Consider the following 16590-nt stretch of genomic DNA (forward strand, 5'->3'; position numbering starts at 1 on the left):
GCCTAGAAGGCCTAACGCTGCTCAAAAGGTTGCCTTGTAGCCTACACCATCAGCTTTAGGCCGTTTTGCTTTGGGATGGGGCATCTCCAGCAGATCTTCCGTTTTGTAAAGAGGAGCTGGCTGCATTCACTTACACTCCTACGCTTCTACACCATGATAAATTATTTCCTTTATCCTTTCAAGCTAGAAAAGAAGAAACATATAAAAGTGCCCTCAACCATTCCATTAAGGGAGAGAAAATGAACGTGCATCATTTAACCACTAGGTGGCAGGAAAGGCCTATCCAACACCAAACCCTATTTTCAGCCACACCAGCCAAGTTGCACGCCATAATTGAGTGTTTCAGTGTGGACTTTGAGAAATTATCCCTCCCAAGATCAGGCTTGGGTATTGCGGTTGCAAATACAGTATGTATGACAACCAACAAGTCAGGAAAAGCAATCTGTGTTTTGGGTATTTAAGCAAGACTATTTGGTTCTTTACGTGGGGTGCTAAAAATGCAATGTATTACTATTTTGACATCAGTATTCATTGTAGCTCTAGTGTCCACCTTCCATGTTGACAGGGGCGATAGCAGCAAGTGTACAGGTCGTTTTGTCTACTGTGATTGGGTGAGTGAGACAAATGGCCATTCATAAGGTTCTTCCAAAGGACAAGAGGCTAATGGCCTCAGAAAACTAAAATAAACATTCCAGACCTCAACCTATTTCTCACCTGCACCTCTTTAAATCATGTATACATGCACATCTACACACATAACCCATGACATGTGGGCACAATCACACACACAAGTTACTGTGGTCGTTGCCCTGGATGAAAATATAAAACTCACGTTTGCTTTATTTCCTGTATATAGAGATATACACCACTTGAGACGCTGGGAGAAGAGAAGAGTAGAGTAAACACACGAGGCTAATGAATACGGGCTCGCATCACAGACGCTCCAAATGCTGAAACCAAAATGTCTCCAATTACAAATCCATAAAAAAATGTTAGAATTCAAATTCTAAACAGATCTAATGCAAAAAAGTTACATGTATAGAAGTCTGTGACAACCCAACTGACTGCAGTTGCTGATAACCTTTTGATTCTGTACACAGTTTTTTTTTGTTTTGTACAAAATATGAAATCTACCATTTATTATAGATAGAACAGCATAAAATAAAAGTCCATTATATATACAATATATGAAGCCATTTAGTACAAGACGCATACTAAAGGACACTTTGCAATATTTTGTAAAGAAAAATATATTAAATTAAAAGCCTCAGGAGGTTAAGAATTAAAGCCATGTAAATGAAGAACAACAGTCACCAAACATGGTGGCATGAAATTACAATGGAGTCCTAGTTAGAGGCTGTGAGAACCCTTCATGAGTCAAAAAGCATTTGGAAGAGAGCAGAGATGCTAAACGCATGTAAACAGACCTATCCTTAGACACACTACTCTTGTCCGACTACAAGGGACATCAGTCAATGAAAAAGTATTGGTGAGTGCTATTCTTCCATAATAAAAAGCAAAAGTATTGGTGAGTGCTATTCTTCCATAATAAAAAGCAAAAGTATTGGTGAGTGCTATTCTTCCATAATAAAAAGCAAAAGAAAAAAAAGAAAAGTAAAGCAAAACCAACAAAAATAAACTGAAAATGTGATCATGGATATTTCTATTTACAGTTTGCACATTCAAACATGGACAAGCTTTCACAGGCAAAAGAAGACAAAATAAAACAAACTCGCAAGCATCTTGACACACTTCACAGACAGGAAGGACACCCAAAACACCAGCTTCAGCAGAACACCAGCCTGGGACACGACGTAGAGGTTCAAACAACGGTCCCCAACTCAGGGGAACCATGAGAACTGAGGAATCAAACAATGGTCCCAAGTTCCAGGGAACCAAACACTGAAGAGTGGGAGGAAGGATGAGGGCTCACCCACAGAAACGACACAGATTCACAAACTCACACACAAAGAGAGGTGGATACTGTGAGAGGCCGAATCCACTCCCCAAAACACACACACACACGTCACGTCACGTCCATCATCTAGGTGTTTAAGTCGATATAAAAGGGCTCGTTGGATGTTCAGTGACCTCTTTGGCTATCTACCATCTACCAGCCTCCTACAGGTGAGTAGCCTCACCTGACCAGCGGTTGGTCCAGTGCTTTAATCTGTGGCCACACAGGGGCGCTCTTGCCTTTCCGTTTAGGCATACAGTCTGGTCATTTCACCTCCACTAGTGTCCGGGTAGTTAGGGATGTTTGATGGGAGTCCATGCTGTCTGCACTGACGAAACGCCGCTGCCTTCACTGAATCAACGTAAAAAAAGACATCATGCTGTCTGAAAACCCATCTCTCTGTGGCAGGTCAGGATAAAATTACTGTTAAAATTATTTGACTTTATTTATTTTTTTTAAATAAAGAGGGGGTGAGGGGTTCTTTGCGGATGTGCTGAAAGTTGTCAGGGGTGGCAATACGTTTTTTCTAAAGCCAAATCAAATAAGCAGCAGATGAGGTATGCACGCACACACACACACACACACACACACACACACACACACACGACACAGATGCGTCTTTCCCTTCAGCTCTCCAGAGGCTGAGGTTTGTCCCATGCCACTGTGAGGAGTGTGGCGTGAGGCCGCAGGTGACCCTCTGTGCTCGTCCGCTTGAGCAAAGGCTTCCGAATGAAAAGCTCCATTTGTGGGCCGTACTGCCCCCTGGAGAAGCAGGAGGACGGGAGCCGACTGGCCCTGGGGGCCCCAGGCACGAGGGCCCCTATCTGGGCAGAGACGCCGCTGGAGGACCAGCCGATACGGCTGCTCTGGAAATTCACATGCAGACGACTCAAGGGGGAGGGGAGATGGAGGGAGAGAGTGTGTGAGAGGGGGAAGAGAGAGAGAGGTGTAGAGTTGGAGCGTGTGCATTTTACATTTTATCAGGTGAGTGTGTGGGGCAGAGAAAAAAGGGCCAATTCTACAGAATAACAGACCTGCTTACTCTAGCGTCCAGCTCCTTACTGAAGAATGGGAGGATTTATGTGTGTGTGTGTGTGTGTGTGTGTGTGTGTGTGTGTGTGTAAAAAAGCTTTGCTATGTTTTAACAAAACCAAACACTGATAAGAAGTTGTTCCATTATGATGCCGGCTGTAGACCATTGTTTGAACCACCAAGCCGTGCCAGGGGTGAAGGTATTGCCAACAGTATTATACAGCATTAAAATAGAAAAAAAGAGTAAAGAAAATAGACTCAAGTTGGCACAAATCTATGTTTCTACAGAAGAGTAGTCCAATTCTGCCTTCACCACATTCTAATAGGTCAGCATGTTTTTTTTTCTTTTTTAAAAAAGAAACTTTTAATAATAATAATAATAATAATTATTATAATAATAGTATCTTTTGTGTGACATAACACACATTTTGGCTGACAGTCCCCATTGCCAAATCAAACCAACAGTTAAAAAAGAAACAAACATACATACATACATACAGTTGTGAGCCATCACAGGCACAGAGCTCACAGCCTTAGCGGCTGACCCCACTACCCCTCAAAGGTCAAAGTTCATGGGTCAAGAGGCATGAGGAGGGGCTTCTCCTTGCCCATGTCTTTCCGAAGTCCACTCTGTTGCGCGCACACACACACACACACACACACGTCGTTTTTCTACTCAAGTCCATGATGGCAGCCCATGCCAGGCACCCTTGTCATTGTTGCCACTTTTCCGGTTTGCTTAGAGACGCAGTCTGATCGACCGTCAGTGGTGGACAGGCACGTAGCGATGCTGCTGTGAGGCCAGGGGTGGGTGGGGGGTTAAAGACCTGAGAACAGAGGGAGAGGGAGAGAGAGAGAGAGAGAGAGGAAGACGGAGAGAGAGAGAGAGAAAGAGCAAGAGAGAGCAAGAAAGAGAAATACAGAGAGAGAGAGAGAGAAAGAGCAAGAGAGAGCAAGAAAGAGAAATACAGAGAGAGAGAGAGAGAAAGAGCAAGAGAGAGCAAGAAAGAGAAATACAGAGAGAGAAAGAGAGAGAAAGATACAGACTGACAGAAAAGAAAAAACGACGGACATCAAATGCCCAGTGTACGGGCGGGGTGGGGGTGAGTAGAGTGGGCTGGGCTCAATGGAGTTGGAGGGTTAATAGACTCCCAGACCTAACTTGTCCTGTGTTTGGGACGTATGTGTGTGTGTGTGTGTGTGTGTGTGTGTGTGTGTGTGTGGTCCTCTAGTGGGCATCAGCGGGGGTGAGGACCTCTTCGGCACGGCGGTACGTCTCCAGGGCTCTGACGGTGGACACATCCTGAGGCAGCTCCGACTTGCGTCGCACCAGGGGACGCTCCTTACGGGGCTCGTGGGGCTGCAGGCACACACACACACACACACACACACACACACAGCTAAATTAAGAAATGTAAATGTACTTGTGTGTGTGTGTGTGTGTGTGTGTGTTAGGGTTGCAAAGGGGCGGAACATTTCCGGTAAATTTCCGGAAACTTACCGGCAACTTTCCATGGGAAGTTAAGCTGGGGAATTTTGGAAATATTCCAAATTGGAAACTTTCATGGAATTAAAGGAAATTATGGGAATTAATGGGAATTTACAGGAATTAACTGGACATTTTTGGTAATTCCTACTGTTTCATATACAGACATTAACATTTTGTTTCGTAATAAGCAATATGATTTGTTTGTTCATATTTTCGCTTAGCTTAGCATACAAAGATAGCTAACATGCTAGCGGGAATCCCATTCTCTGCCTATGGTTTACTAGCGTGCTAAGCTAGCAACACTGAAACCACTGAACTGCCCAAGATACACCACGCCACTCAACAACAAAATCCAATTGTTTGGAACATTGACTGACAATCAGTTTGTTCAGTTAGAATCCCAGAAAATTTTAAAACAAATAAAAATATAATGACACAACATACTACCCCAACCAAACCTTATAGATTATGTATATTATATATAAATTGTCAAGCTTAATCAGACAGATTAATCATCCCATTACAGTTTTGCAAAATGACGTACACCCATTTGAATGAGGACAAAAGTGACGACAAGCCCATAACTGGGCAACTGTTTGCAAACTTACCCCAGTTTCACACCAGTTATTCCCACATGAGATGACATTTTCACTGGGAATTTATTTTTCCCATGCACATGAACGCATCATAGGTTTCCTTTATGTCTAGTAGCCTATGCTGATTGCTGTTTGCATGGGATTGTATGTGCAGGGTAGAAATTTGACTGAAATTGCATTAAATCAGGTTGTTTTAACTAATATTATGCTGCAAGATGGGGTTTTGTCCACTACATTTAAGTTTCCGGTTATAGACTAACTTGCCATATTAAAAATTCCCAGTTTATTCCCATTAATTCCCGTTTATTCCCGTTAATTTCCATATATTCCCGTTAATTCCCATGGAAAGTTTCCAACTCTGAAAATTCCCGGAATTTTGCAACCCTAGTGTGTGTACAGGACTCCTGACTCCATGTGTGTTACCTGTGTGGCCCCCTCCTCCACGTTCTTCCTCAGCATGTTGACATCGTCCAGCAGAGGCCCGTCCGTCTCCATGTCCATCGGGCTGCCCAGACCGGACGGGTCCACGTACGTCTGAAACTATAACGCACACAACACATAAACACATACACAAATGTACACACGTGCACAGGCACACAGACACACACACACACAAGTACAAACACAAGCATAAATGCGTGGTGTTTGGAATTTTCTTTTTAGCTTTCATAATGCCTACTGCACTTTCAGAATTCTTTATTTTCTTTTTCTGCTTGTTTGTGAATTTTGTTACATCTATCTTTTTTATTTGTTAAATTTATTTAAAATTAATAATGTACATATTTGGTTAAAATTGATTCCCTATTTTAGTTTTCGAAACTTGTTTTGGTTGGTCCAATTGATTGTGCAATCGATTTTCAAACATAAAGTGACAGCCCTAGTAACCACTGACCACACATTCACATGAATCACTGTGGACAACACCACTGAAACCACATGCCAACAAACAAGACGAAGAAACTCAATCACAGCAGTTTAGAATCACTTTTTGGAGGTATTCACAGATAACTAGTTTGTCCATCCTCACATGATGTTTTTATGGCATGCGGTCATGTGAAGGAGCAATAGCTAGCTTGTTAGTGTTGTCTGAGCGTGTCCTGCCGGGTGACTAAGACTGATGGAAAAGTGATGGGCAGTTTGTGGCTTCCAGCCCTCAGAGGTTTCTGGCGGAGTCGCTGCGCTGACACAAGGCCCTTACACACTGCCAAAATCCCCGCAAAATTATGTACCAAATTCGCGGAACGCCTGTCCTTTTCACATAGACCGAGGTGGAACGGCAGGACGAAGTGTCTCGCCAAATTTACTACCAAGCACCCTAGACTTTTTGCCGAATGGATAAGTTCCGGCACCAGTGTGAATGGGTTAAGGTGGAAAGGGGAATCTGGGCGGGCATTTCGATGCTATGTCCAGCCCACCACAGGAGATTGCAAATAAATCTAACTGATCAAAAGCAGCAATAGCAGAGACAGCACATTATGACAATCTTAAAATTCACGAAGTCTCCAGTCATTTAATGCCTGCTAGAGTTGACTGTAGCTCGGAATGCAATCGGTTGCCATAATAGGCTATCCTAAAATCCAGCGATAAAACAAAGCATGAACTCATGAGCGTCTGTCTGCCCTATATGTATATCCTCTGATTGTAATGTTTACAGATATCTAGGCGATATTTGTAACATTTATTTTGTATTTGGCCTGTTATAAAATCGTGTATTGAACAATTTAAACACATTGTGAACCCCAAAGTTGGAGACATGCATATAGACTTTGCTGCAAATTTAAAACCGGATTACTCTGGAATGGCTAACTGTACAGGGGAATGCTTTACACCTTTGTGTTCGGTAAGGTCTGCTGTTTATTCTGATATATGGTTTGTCATGTGTTGAGGGAAAGTTTGCAAAGTATTCCACCAAGATGAATGGGTAGGGAGACGGGCGCAGAAAATATGATTAAATTAAAGTTACTTTTCTCGCGAACCGTTTACCACAACAACTAACCACTAACATAGTTTAAAAGCTAAGAAAAAGCTCTTTCGTGTGATACATGTGATAGCTCTGTGATAGTCTGTGATGAATAGGCTACTTCACAAGTAGTTCAGCAAATTTGGGTGGGACAGAAATATACTTTACAGAGCAAGCAGCTCTTGCCATATCGGCTCTGGTTCTCATGATGTGCTTTAAATGCATTATCGCTTCACTACACGCGAACAAGAAAGAAAAGAAAAAAGAAACCAATGTGCTTATGTTTCAATTTCCGATAGACCTAGGCCTAGAGAAAAGACAGTTATGGTAACCTAACAATTAGGATTTGCTTTGCCTACACTGCCGTTTGGTTGTCCCAAACTTTGAGACGATCCATACTCGCATTAACTGAATCTTATCAACCTGAACTGTGATGTTCCAGACAGAGTGAATGTAGGATGCAATGCCTAATAATCTCACTGCCTTCGGAAACTGCTAACAGTGCGCCTATTAGGTCTACTGTTAAACACCTGAAAAATATTAAGCTGCTGTTTTCTTTTCACGACGAGCACTAGGCTACGCTTGAATGATTTATGACTGAAAGGAACGTTGCGTTTTTAAGCGCCAGAACTGCTTATCACGTCGTGTGACAAAGTTTACACCAATCATCATCTTCTAATGCAGGGGTGTCAAACTCAAATTCACAGGGGGCCAAAATTAAGAACTGGGAGTATGTCGCGGGCCAAGCTCAACATTGAATAACCGATGTTTTTATTGAATTAAAACTGTATACACACACAAGAAAAAATAGAATGCAGGCATTTCTGAATATAGCCTAATAGAAAAAATATATTGAATATCTGAATAGAAAAAATATATTGGCCTATTTTTGCAGGTGAACTATAAAAATTGTAAACTAGATGTACCGCAGAGCGGTACAAAATATGACCGCCGCCCAGTCCAGCACATTTTTTCCACAAAAATAAATCACGCTGAAAGGCCTATATGATTCTAACTGTCTCACTAAATTGCATTATCCACACTCAATTCTCACTGATATCTGCTAGACAACAAGTAACAAAACATGATTAGTTCATAGATTTCACATGTAAAATTCATTTTATACAACCCCACCTCCATCTTGCCTGTTCATAATTCTGAGAAATTCTTGAATTGTGTGCATGTACATGTTTATGTTATGTGTGTGTGTGTGTGTGTGTGTGTGTGTGTGTGTGTGTGTGTGTGTGTGTGCGCGTGCGTGCTTGTGTATGTGCCTGTGCAAGCGTACATATGTCTACTGTGTGAGTATGTGTCATACGTATGATTACTGTGAATGTATGTGTCTGTGTGTGTGTACATGTGTGTACATGAAATGGGTTAACATGACCCCTGGAGGCAAACATACGGAAAAAATGGTCCTCCTAAACCCTACGGTTCTCGAGATATTCACAGAAAACTGTGTCTGCCCTACCCTCCTTTCGGGGGGTCCAGTCCAGCGGGGGGGCTACAGATCAAAACGAAAAACGATGGTTCCATGCTATCCATGTGGGGTTACATGCCCACCAAGTTTCGTGTACCCCGGTCTTTCAGTGTCCCGGGAATCATTGACGGAAATTTGGGCATGCGAGGAAGAAAAAAAATAAAAAAAAATAAATCTGACTAAACCTATATGACCACCGCTTCGCTGCGCGGCGGTCATAATAGCATTTAACAACTATCAAAATTGTAATTGTAACTATTAACAGTTCATGACAGTTCACGTCATGAACTCATGACAGTTCACGTTCACGTCATGACAGTTCACGTTCAACGTGGTGCCGTTTTATGTTGTACTCTTTAGTGACAGCTACGGTGAATCCACATACCAAGCAAACGGGTTTGTCCTTGAATAATATGAACATATAATCGTTTTCCCACCTATCTTGAAAGCTCCGATTATCAATCTTTCGCTTCGCCATTTTTTCGTTGATAGTTTGTCTGGTTGCATGGATACATGTTTTGTTTATGAACAGAAAAGGCGGCATTAACGATGCAACGCATTTTGGGATATGAAGTGAGTACAGTATGTAGCAACTTGATGGGCTGCGTTGCCCTGAGCTGCGCTCATGCGCTGAATAGAATAGCGTGCTGGGCCAGCTCTAACGCGGATGCGCTGAAGAGAATACTGTCGGGCCAGCTCAGATATGGATGCGCTGTATAAACTACGCGGCGGGACACTTCTAATACAGAAGCTATTTTTATTGTTGTAATATTGAATGATTTCATGAATAAAGCGTTGAAAAATTGTACGCACAGTGCGTACAGGATTACGGCTGGCGGCACCACTGACCAAGGCCACAGTAGCCTGTGAACCTCTGATTTTCAAAGGGGAATCACGGCCAACGCAAGGGGCAACTCTTCTCTTCAATTTCCCTTCCAAATTACTTTTTATTGTCTGAAGACATCGATCGCAAGAATGTAACATTCTAAGCAACAGCAAAGCAAGTTCACTTGCATTTGTAGGGTAGGCTACTACAAATGCAAGCTAACCAAAGTGCAGTCGGTTCTCCCGCCATGGTTTTGGAAATCACACACCTGCTGCATCTGAAGGCCCACACATAATAAGGCCTACGACTATCACTCTACACGCCCCCTTGTTGCACGTCACATTTTCATTTGCTAACTGATCCTTCCTGCTGGCTCCCCAAAATGGCGCATCATGTGAACAGATCAGCAGGCCGGCAAATTTTCACCTCGTTTTCAGTCACACGTTGCGGCAAAAAGACGTCTCCTCTTCCTGCAAATTTAGCGTGATCTCTGTGCGAAAAGGCCTACAGAGGGGGCCCGACAGGTAGGCTTCAGGTGTGTCGAACACACACCAACAGGGTCAGTGAGAACCCTCAGTCAGTGTCTGTTGGTGTCGGTCGGACAGAGTTGTTTGAGTTTGACATGCAATTAATTACTTGGGTTTTCTGAACATTGTAAAGACTGCAAACATCAAACCCATCTTCAGAATGTTAGAGATTGTTGGGTAAGTGTGCTGGCACCTTCAGGTGCAGCCAGGCACAGCCACAATCTGGTTAAGACCCAAGACTTATCTGATCACCTTCCCTAGACCCATCTCTGTCTAGTCTCTCTCTCTTGTGCTGTGCTGTGGTGACCCCACAGGAAGCAGCTGCTTCCTGAGTAGCACAGTGGTTTGAGTATGTGTTGTGATTACCTGTGGATTTGACTTGGCCAGATTCTCAATCTTTATCCAGGCCTCCTCGCGCTCCTTCCATTTCATCTTCTCTCTGCGCAAAACCATCACATCAGCCACATTACGTGGAGAAACCATCACACCAGCCACATTACAGAGATAATCTCACAAGACAGGATTAACTTCAATGAAAACAAATGACCAGGACATACTTGTTCTTCTCCGCCCTGAACTGCTGGGTGCAGTCATCAAACAGCTTCTGGTTCATCTCCATGAAGAGCTTCAGAGCATTGTAGATGAGCCCGTGGATCGTTCTGAGGGCACAACATGGGTCAGAGCATCACAGATACATTTTTTAAGAATGAGAACAAGATAATAAATCGATTGATTATCATCAGTCATTGTTTATTTAGGAAAGACTGACTGAGCATTAAGCTTTTTTACAACACCAGAAATACAGGGCAACATTTTTTGCCTTGCACTTAAAATATACATCAAACCTGTGTGTTATTCTAAAATCCTGGGATACAACTCTCAGTAATTTGTCAAAACTCTTGGCAACTCGAACTGCACGATGGGTAGAGTGCGAGTGCCTCTCGCAGTTGCATGCTAGCTGTCTCAGTGCCACAACTTTTATATTGTTTAGGTAAAAGCTGACATCTAGCATATAGCATCAAGCATGCTGACTGGCCATATACCGTATTTTCCAGACTATAAGTCACACTTTTTTCATAGTTTGGCTGGTCCTGCGACTCAGGTGCAACATATATATATATTTATATATATGTTTTTTTCCACTTCATGACACATTTTTTGACTGGTGCGACTTATACTTCGGTGCGTCCGGAAAATATGGTAGGTTTGTCAGAAAGACGCTGGTATCCAATGTGCTTTTTGTCTGTTCCCTTCTGCTACGGTCTGCCTGGTGGAATGTTTTGGGTGCGATGTGAGTGTTGCTGTGTGAGTGTGTGAGTGTGAGTGTGGAGTGAGTGGAGTGGAGTGGAGTGGAGGAGAGTACTGACTTGTTCCAGTGGGTCTTGGAGTTGCGGTAGAGGGAGGGGAACATGATGGGCAGTATCCTGGCTGCGTTGTCACTGATCAAGCTCATGATGTACTCATTGTTCCAGTAGTACAGGGCCCTCTCAGCCACCTGCACACACACACATATTTTAGTACAATAAGAATGCGTCATAATGGCAGACATAAAACGTGACTCATTTTGGCCAGTGCACTAGTCTTGATCAGGACACACAAACACACTTACATCAGTACCAGGACGGTGATGTATATCTGGAATTGGGAGCCTGAGCCCCCCCCCCCCCCACACACACACACACACACACACACACACACACACGTGTTTACCAGGAAATTATGAGTGGAGAAAGGCAGAGGCCACCCGGTGTGTACCAGAAAGTGGGGGCTGGACCCACACACACACACAGCGAAGGTGTGTACCTGGAAGTGGGGGCTGGACACACACTTGGCCAGCTGTCTGAAGAGCGGCTCCATGACCTTGACGAACTCCGAGGGCTCGATGACGTCCAGGATCTCCTCCAGCTCGTTGAGGAACATCACCTCCTTGGGGCTGTGCGTCTTGGGCCAGTACTTCAGCAACGCCATCACCACCTGACAGCAAGACCACAACATTACCACAGCATCACCACGAAACCCACCGTCATTATCTCTCAGCATCTCCACAGAATACAACACCCACATTAATCTCCACACTAACCACTAACATGAATCTAAACAGCACCACAGTAAATATTCAGCACTACACACTAGGGGTGTCACGATTCTCCAAATCCTCGATTCGATGTAATTTTCGATTTTAAAGTCACGATTCGATTCGATTTTCGATCTTTTTCAAATATTACTATTAATGCATTCCTTATATGTTATTTACTCTTTTTGGTCTTTTCCTTTTCTTTTTCAGGGGGCTTTTATTTTGAAACCACTTTGAAACCGTTCCAACTGCGAGGTTGTAATGTAAACAGAACTAACATTAGGCTAAAACAGAGACGTGAACATATTGAAATGAAATAACACAGAATGTTAATTTGATTGTTTCAGCACACTCTGAAAAGACCCAAGGTTAGTGTTCATGGAATATGTACTTATAAATGTGCATTTTAAGCCTTAAAGTAACTTTGGACTGTAATTAGACCATCTTTTCACTGGCTAAGTTGAGTGGGCTAAATTAGTCAATGAACGAATACTTCCACACCGGTGATTTCAAAGTAGCAAGAGGGGCTTTGATTTCGGTAGGTTGGCCTATATTTTAACTGGCTGCAGCGATCGGAGTGTTGACGCTGCAGTTCAGCACGTGCATGTGTGTTTGTGCGTCTTGGCATACATGCTGGACGTGACATTGGGGGTGTGGCTGCATCGTCGATTCTACTTTTAAGTTCGAAGTTCGAGATTGAGATGTAATTTCGATCGATTTCGATCGAAATCGTGACACCCTTACTACACACCTGCATTAATCTCTAGGCTAGTGTTTGTCACAATACCAAAATTATTGTTTCGATACTGATATAAGTCAAGAATTGCCATTTCGATACTTCTTTGAAACTTTTTAAAAAATGCATTTGATTTGGGGGCCACCACCTTAACGTCATCAGTAATATTGAATATAGTGTGATAATTCACACCAGTGGCCATCCTAGATTCTGCTTGACTCTCTCCACACACACAAACACATACGGAAAATGTTTCTATTTCATATGTTTTGGAATTCATATTAAGCTTATATATCTATCTATAAAGCAAGAAGTGTCTGTGTGTCTGTGGCAGGTGTTTTGCTATGGGCATGAGTAAAGAGCAGTGCCAAATTTGACGTTGTTTGGGGGCACTGTGGCACAACAGGCTACAGTGTCCGTACCATATACGGGTCCAAGTGCCCACGGGGACCCAGGTTCGAATCCGACCTGCGGTCATGTCCCGGTCCCACCCCATTTCTCTCTCCCACTCACTTCCTGTCTCTCTTCACTGTCCTATCCGAATAACGGCAAAAAGCCCAAAAAATATACTTAAAAAAAAAAAAAATTTGACGTTGTTTGAATAAGAAATGCAAAAGTCATCGGTAAAAGAAACACATTGGCTTTCGCCGCTAGCCACTCCCCCTCTCACACACCACTGTACTGTAAGCTACCAGTGAGGATGGAAGCAGGGCTTTGGCAGAACTGGATCAGTGTAGATTACACGGGTTAAAACTTATCATGTCTGACCGCAACAATAAAGTGAACTCCGCGGATTTTGCAACAACACGCCAAGACACACAGGTATGCAGTGGCTCTTCAAAATTACGTAAAAAATGTGCAATAAACAGACACTTCGAATAGCCCAGGCTACTTTGGACTGTCTTTAAACTTTGAATAAGCAAACGACAGTTCCAACTGCAAGGTCCTAAATTGAAACGAGCGATGATGGTCCCGAATTAAAGAACGTCTCAGAATGCCACACATGCAAAGCATAACCAGCGACAAGCAACGAGTGGCAGACAGAGTGTGATGTCACTTATAGGCCACCAGAGACTGTTTTTGAGTCACACTGTTGCAAATTTCATATGATGCATCATTCCACAAAATGGTTTGTTTTCTCTATCATCAACTTATTCAATAGGCTAAGCATATAGCATTGACTCAAAACAGCTGTTAGGATTATGTAATTTTGATTTGTAAAAAATGTCACATGCAGCCATGCTTAAATTCTGCTCACTTCACATTTATTATATTGTTATATTATCTCTAGGCCTATTCATTATTGAATGCTTACCTGGAATTATGTATGGCATGTTATGGCACTGCACTAGTTTTGTTAATAATGTATGGTATTTTATAATCTGCATAAATACTAGTAGCTAAACATTTTTTGTACTTTGAATACTTCATAATGATTTTTTTAACTATTACACTTACATATCTTTAATGTGGTGTGTAGGGCGAATTGAGCGCACATTGGTTGTGTGTAGGTGTAATTGTATATGTGAGAGTAATAAGCCTTCAGTCTCACGGTTTTAGGCTAGTGAATAATAGTTGTGCATAGTGCTAAGGATATGTGGATGCAATTCATTATGTTTTCTATGTCATTAGATAAAAAAAATGTCGTAGAAAATCTTTCTGGGATCATAGAAGAGATAAGTGCCTTGCAACGTTCATTAATGATTTTTAGTGACCACCACACGAATGACAGACATGACCTGATTTGTGTGTGTGAGGAGAAAAGACGCACAGCCACAGGTTAGGGGAGGAGGCACTAGAAGCATGCCTTGCACACTCGCATGTTACTTCAAAAGAACACGATCATTCTTGAAAGTACCGAAACTAATAAAATTAGGCATCATGACATTTTTAATTTCAGGGTATTGCGATACTTTTGTGGTATCAGTGCACCGTGCAACACTACTCTAGGCAACATCATTGCCCCAACATCCCCACAGAATGACTCATCACTACTCAGCCAGCATATCCATCCACCACATTACCACCAAATACACCATCATCATTAAGTCACACTTCACTTATCATCATTAGTCATCCCTCAATTATCACCATTATCGCCTCAAAGAACTAATCAAATACCACCCAGCACACCATGCCACACACGCTATACATCAACATTGCATGAAGCACGCATAGCTACATTTAGCCAACTTTTGAACGAAATCAACATAACCACCTACATGCAACATTACTACAAAACCATTCCTCGTGGGCGAATACAGCCCTGAGGATTACCGATAAACTACTAAAACTAGAGAAGGAGGAGTGGAAGAGGAATGAAGAGGACCAGGAAGGAGTAAAGAGGAGCAGAGGCTTACCGGCTCTGTGAGAGTGCTGTCCTTCTCCAGAAACTGGACCACACAGTAGGCCAGCTGGGTAAAGAAGAGACAAGTCAGTCAAGACACACACACACACACACACACACACACACACACACACACACACACACACACACACACACACACACACACACACACACACACACACACACACACACACACACACACACACACACACACACACACACACACACACACACACACACACACACACACACACACACACACACACACACACACACACACACACACACACACACACACACACACAGTATCACAATGAATGTGAGAGGAAGGCCCTGGCTTCTGCTTGGACTTGCTAATGTCCCTGCATGTCAGCTGACCCCAGCTAATTAGTTAGCTTCAGGCAAGCCCCAGGGCATCAGGCAGGAAGTCAGTAGCCCTGGTCAGTTTGGTTGCAACTTGCTTGTATGTCTATCTGTAGTGAAGGAGGACAAATGCTCAAAACACCACCGCCATCTGGGGTTCTTCTCCATTTTGTTGACTGACTTATAGTGGGGGACTGGCAATGCTAGTGGATGTCTGAAAACACCTTCAAGATTCTTGCATTTTGAAATCTGCATAAACAAACTATGATCTGATCAGACCTTTATCTAAGTCCTCCGAGTCTCAGAATGTATATCTATGTGTTAAAATCCATTCTTTGCCATGGGTTCACAAGGTCTCCAGCACCATTGTCCATGTCAAGAACTGCTTTATCATGGTATGTCTGGCACCCTCAGTGAGGTGAAGGCTTTTTTTCACAAAGGGATGGGAGCTTTTTCTGTTTTATTATGGCTAGCTACAGTAGTACGACGTTGTGCCACCGAGTTTTGCAACACCATCGATACCAGGACAAATATTGAATGCATGACATCGAAATTAATTTGACTGTCTAACTGTCTAATAAGACAGCTGGGTGACTAATAACCAGTCAAATGTGAAAATTATGGGTTTTTTCTTCACACATCCAGTCAGGGCCTAGCAGCCGATTAAATTACAGCCTCTCCTGGTCTTTCCTTTGTCTGAAAGTGCAGTTACACAACAGCAATATGCTATGAGAGAGAGAGGAAGAGTGCTCCTTGGAGCTCTACAGTGTTATTGCTGCTCAGACAGACAACCAATTTAGCCTGTCAATCACCTGGCCTGAGGCACTGGTTTGTGCGGAGACAGCGGTACTGAGGAGAGGAGAGAGGGCAGGAGAGGGGGAGGGAGAGAGAGAGCGAGAGAGAAAATGGAGAGAGATAGAGAGAGATGGGGGGGAAAGATAGAGGAGAGAGAAAGAGAGAGAAGGAGGGAGAGAGACAGAGGGAGAGAAAATGGAGAGATAGCGATAGCGATAGCGAGAGAGAGAGAGACAGAGAGAGAGAGAGAGAGAGAGGGTAAAAGGGAGAGATATAGGAGTGCGTGATGGCCAGATCAGTATTGATGAGACTGGACTTTCTGGTGACAGGAAGGCTGCCCCTGGATGTGGGTCAGCGGAGCCAGACAGCCAGCCAAGCAGAACTGCACCACTGTTCCACTTTAGCCCT

The 16590-nt window shown here is 43.1% G+C and overlaps 1 protein-coding gene across 2 annotated transcripts in view; it reads right to left on the bottom strand.

Moving 5' to 3' along the window:
- Positions 1-814: 814 nt before the first annotated feature.
- Positions 815-16590, bottom strand: part of LOC143110409 (serine/threonine-protein phosphatase 2A 56 kDa regulatory subunit gamma isoform-like) — a 47566-nt gene continuing 31790 nt past the window's right edge. For both annotated transcript variants that reach the window (XM_076273299.1, XM_076273300.1), the window contains 7 exons: positions 15038-15091; positions 11671-11841; positions 11235-11362; positions 10425-10526; positions 10234-10306; positions 5498-5614; positions 815-4349 (listed from right to left, as the gene is read on the bottom strand). In XM_076273299.1, the coding sequence (XP_076129414.1) occupies positions 4218-4349; positions 5498-5614; positions 10234-10306; positions 10425-10526; positions 11235-11362; positions 11671-11841; positions 15038-15091 (777 nt within the window). In that variant the 3' untranslated portion in view covers positions 815-4217. The remainder of the gene's footprint in view (positions 4350-5497; positions 5615-10233; positions 10307-10424; positions 10527-11234; positions 11363-11670; positions 11842-15037; positions 15092-16590) is intronic.

The sequence above is a fragment of the Alosa pseudoharengus genome, unplaced genomic scaffold (genome assembly GCF_046254945.1).
Source record: "Alosa pseudoharengus isolate Yale_2024_CS ecotype anadromous, Long Island Sound unplaced genomic scaffold, YU_APseudo_1.1 YU_APseudo_1.1_scf_7, whole genome shotgun sequence".
Taxonomy (NCBI): domain Eukaryota; kingdom Metazoa; phylum Chordata; class Actinopteri; order Clupeiformes; family Clupeidae; genus Alosa; species Alosa pseudoharengus.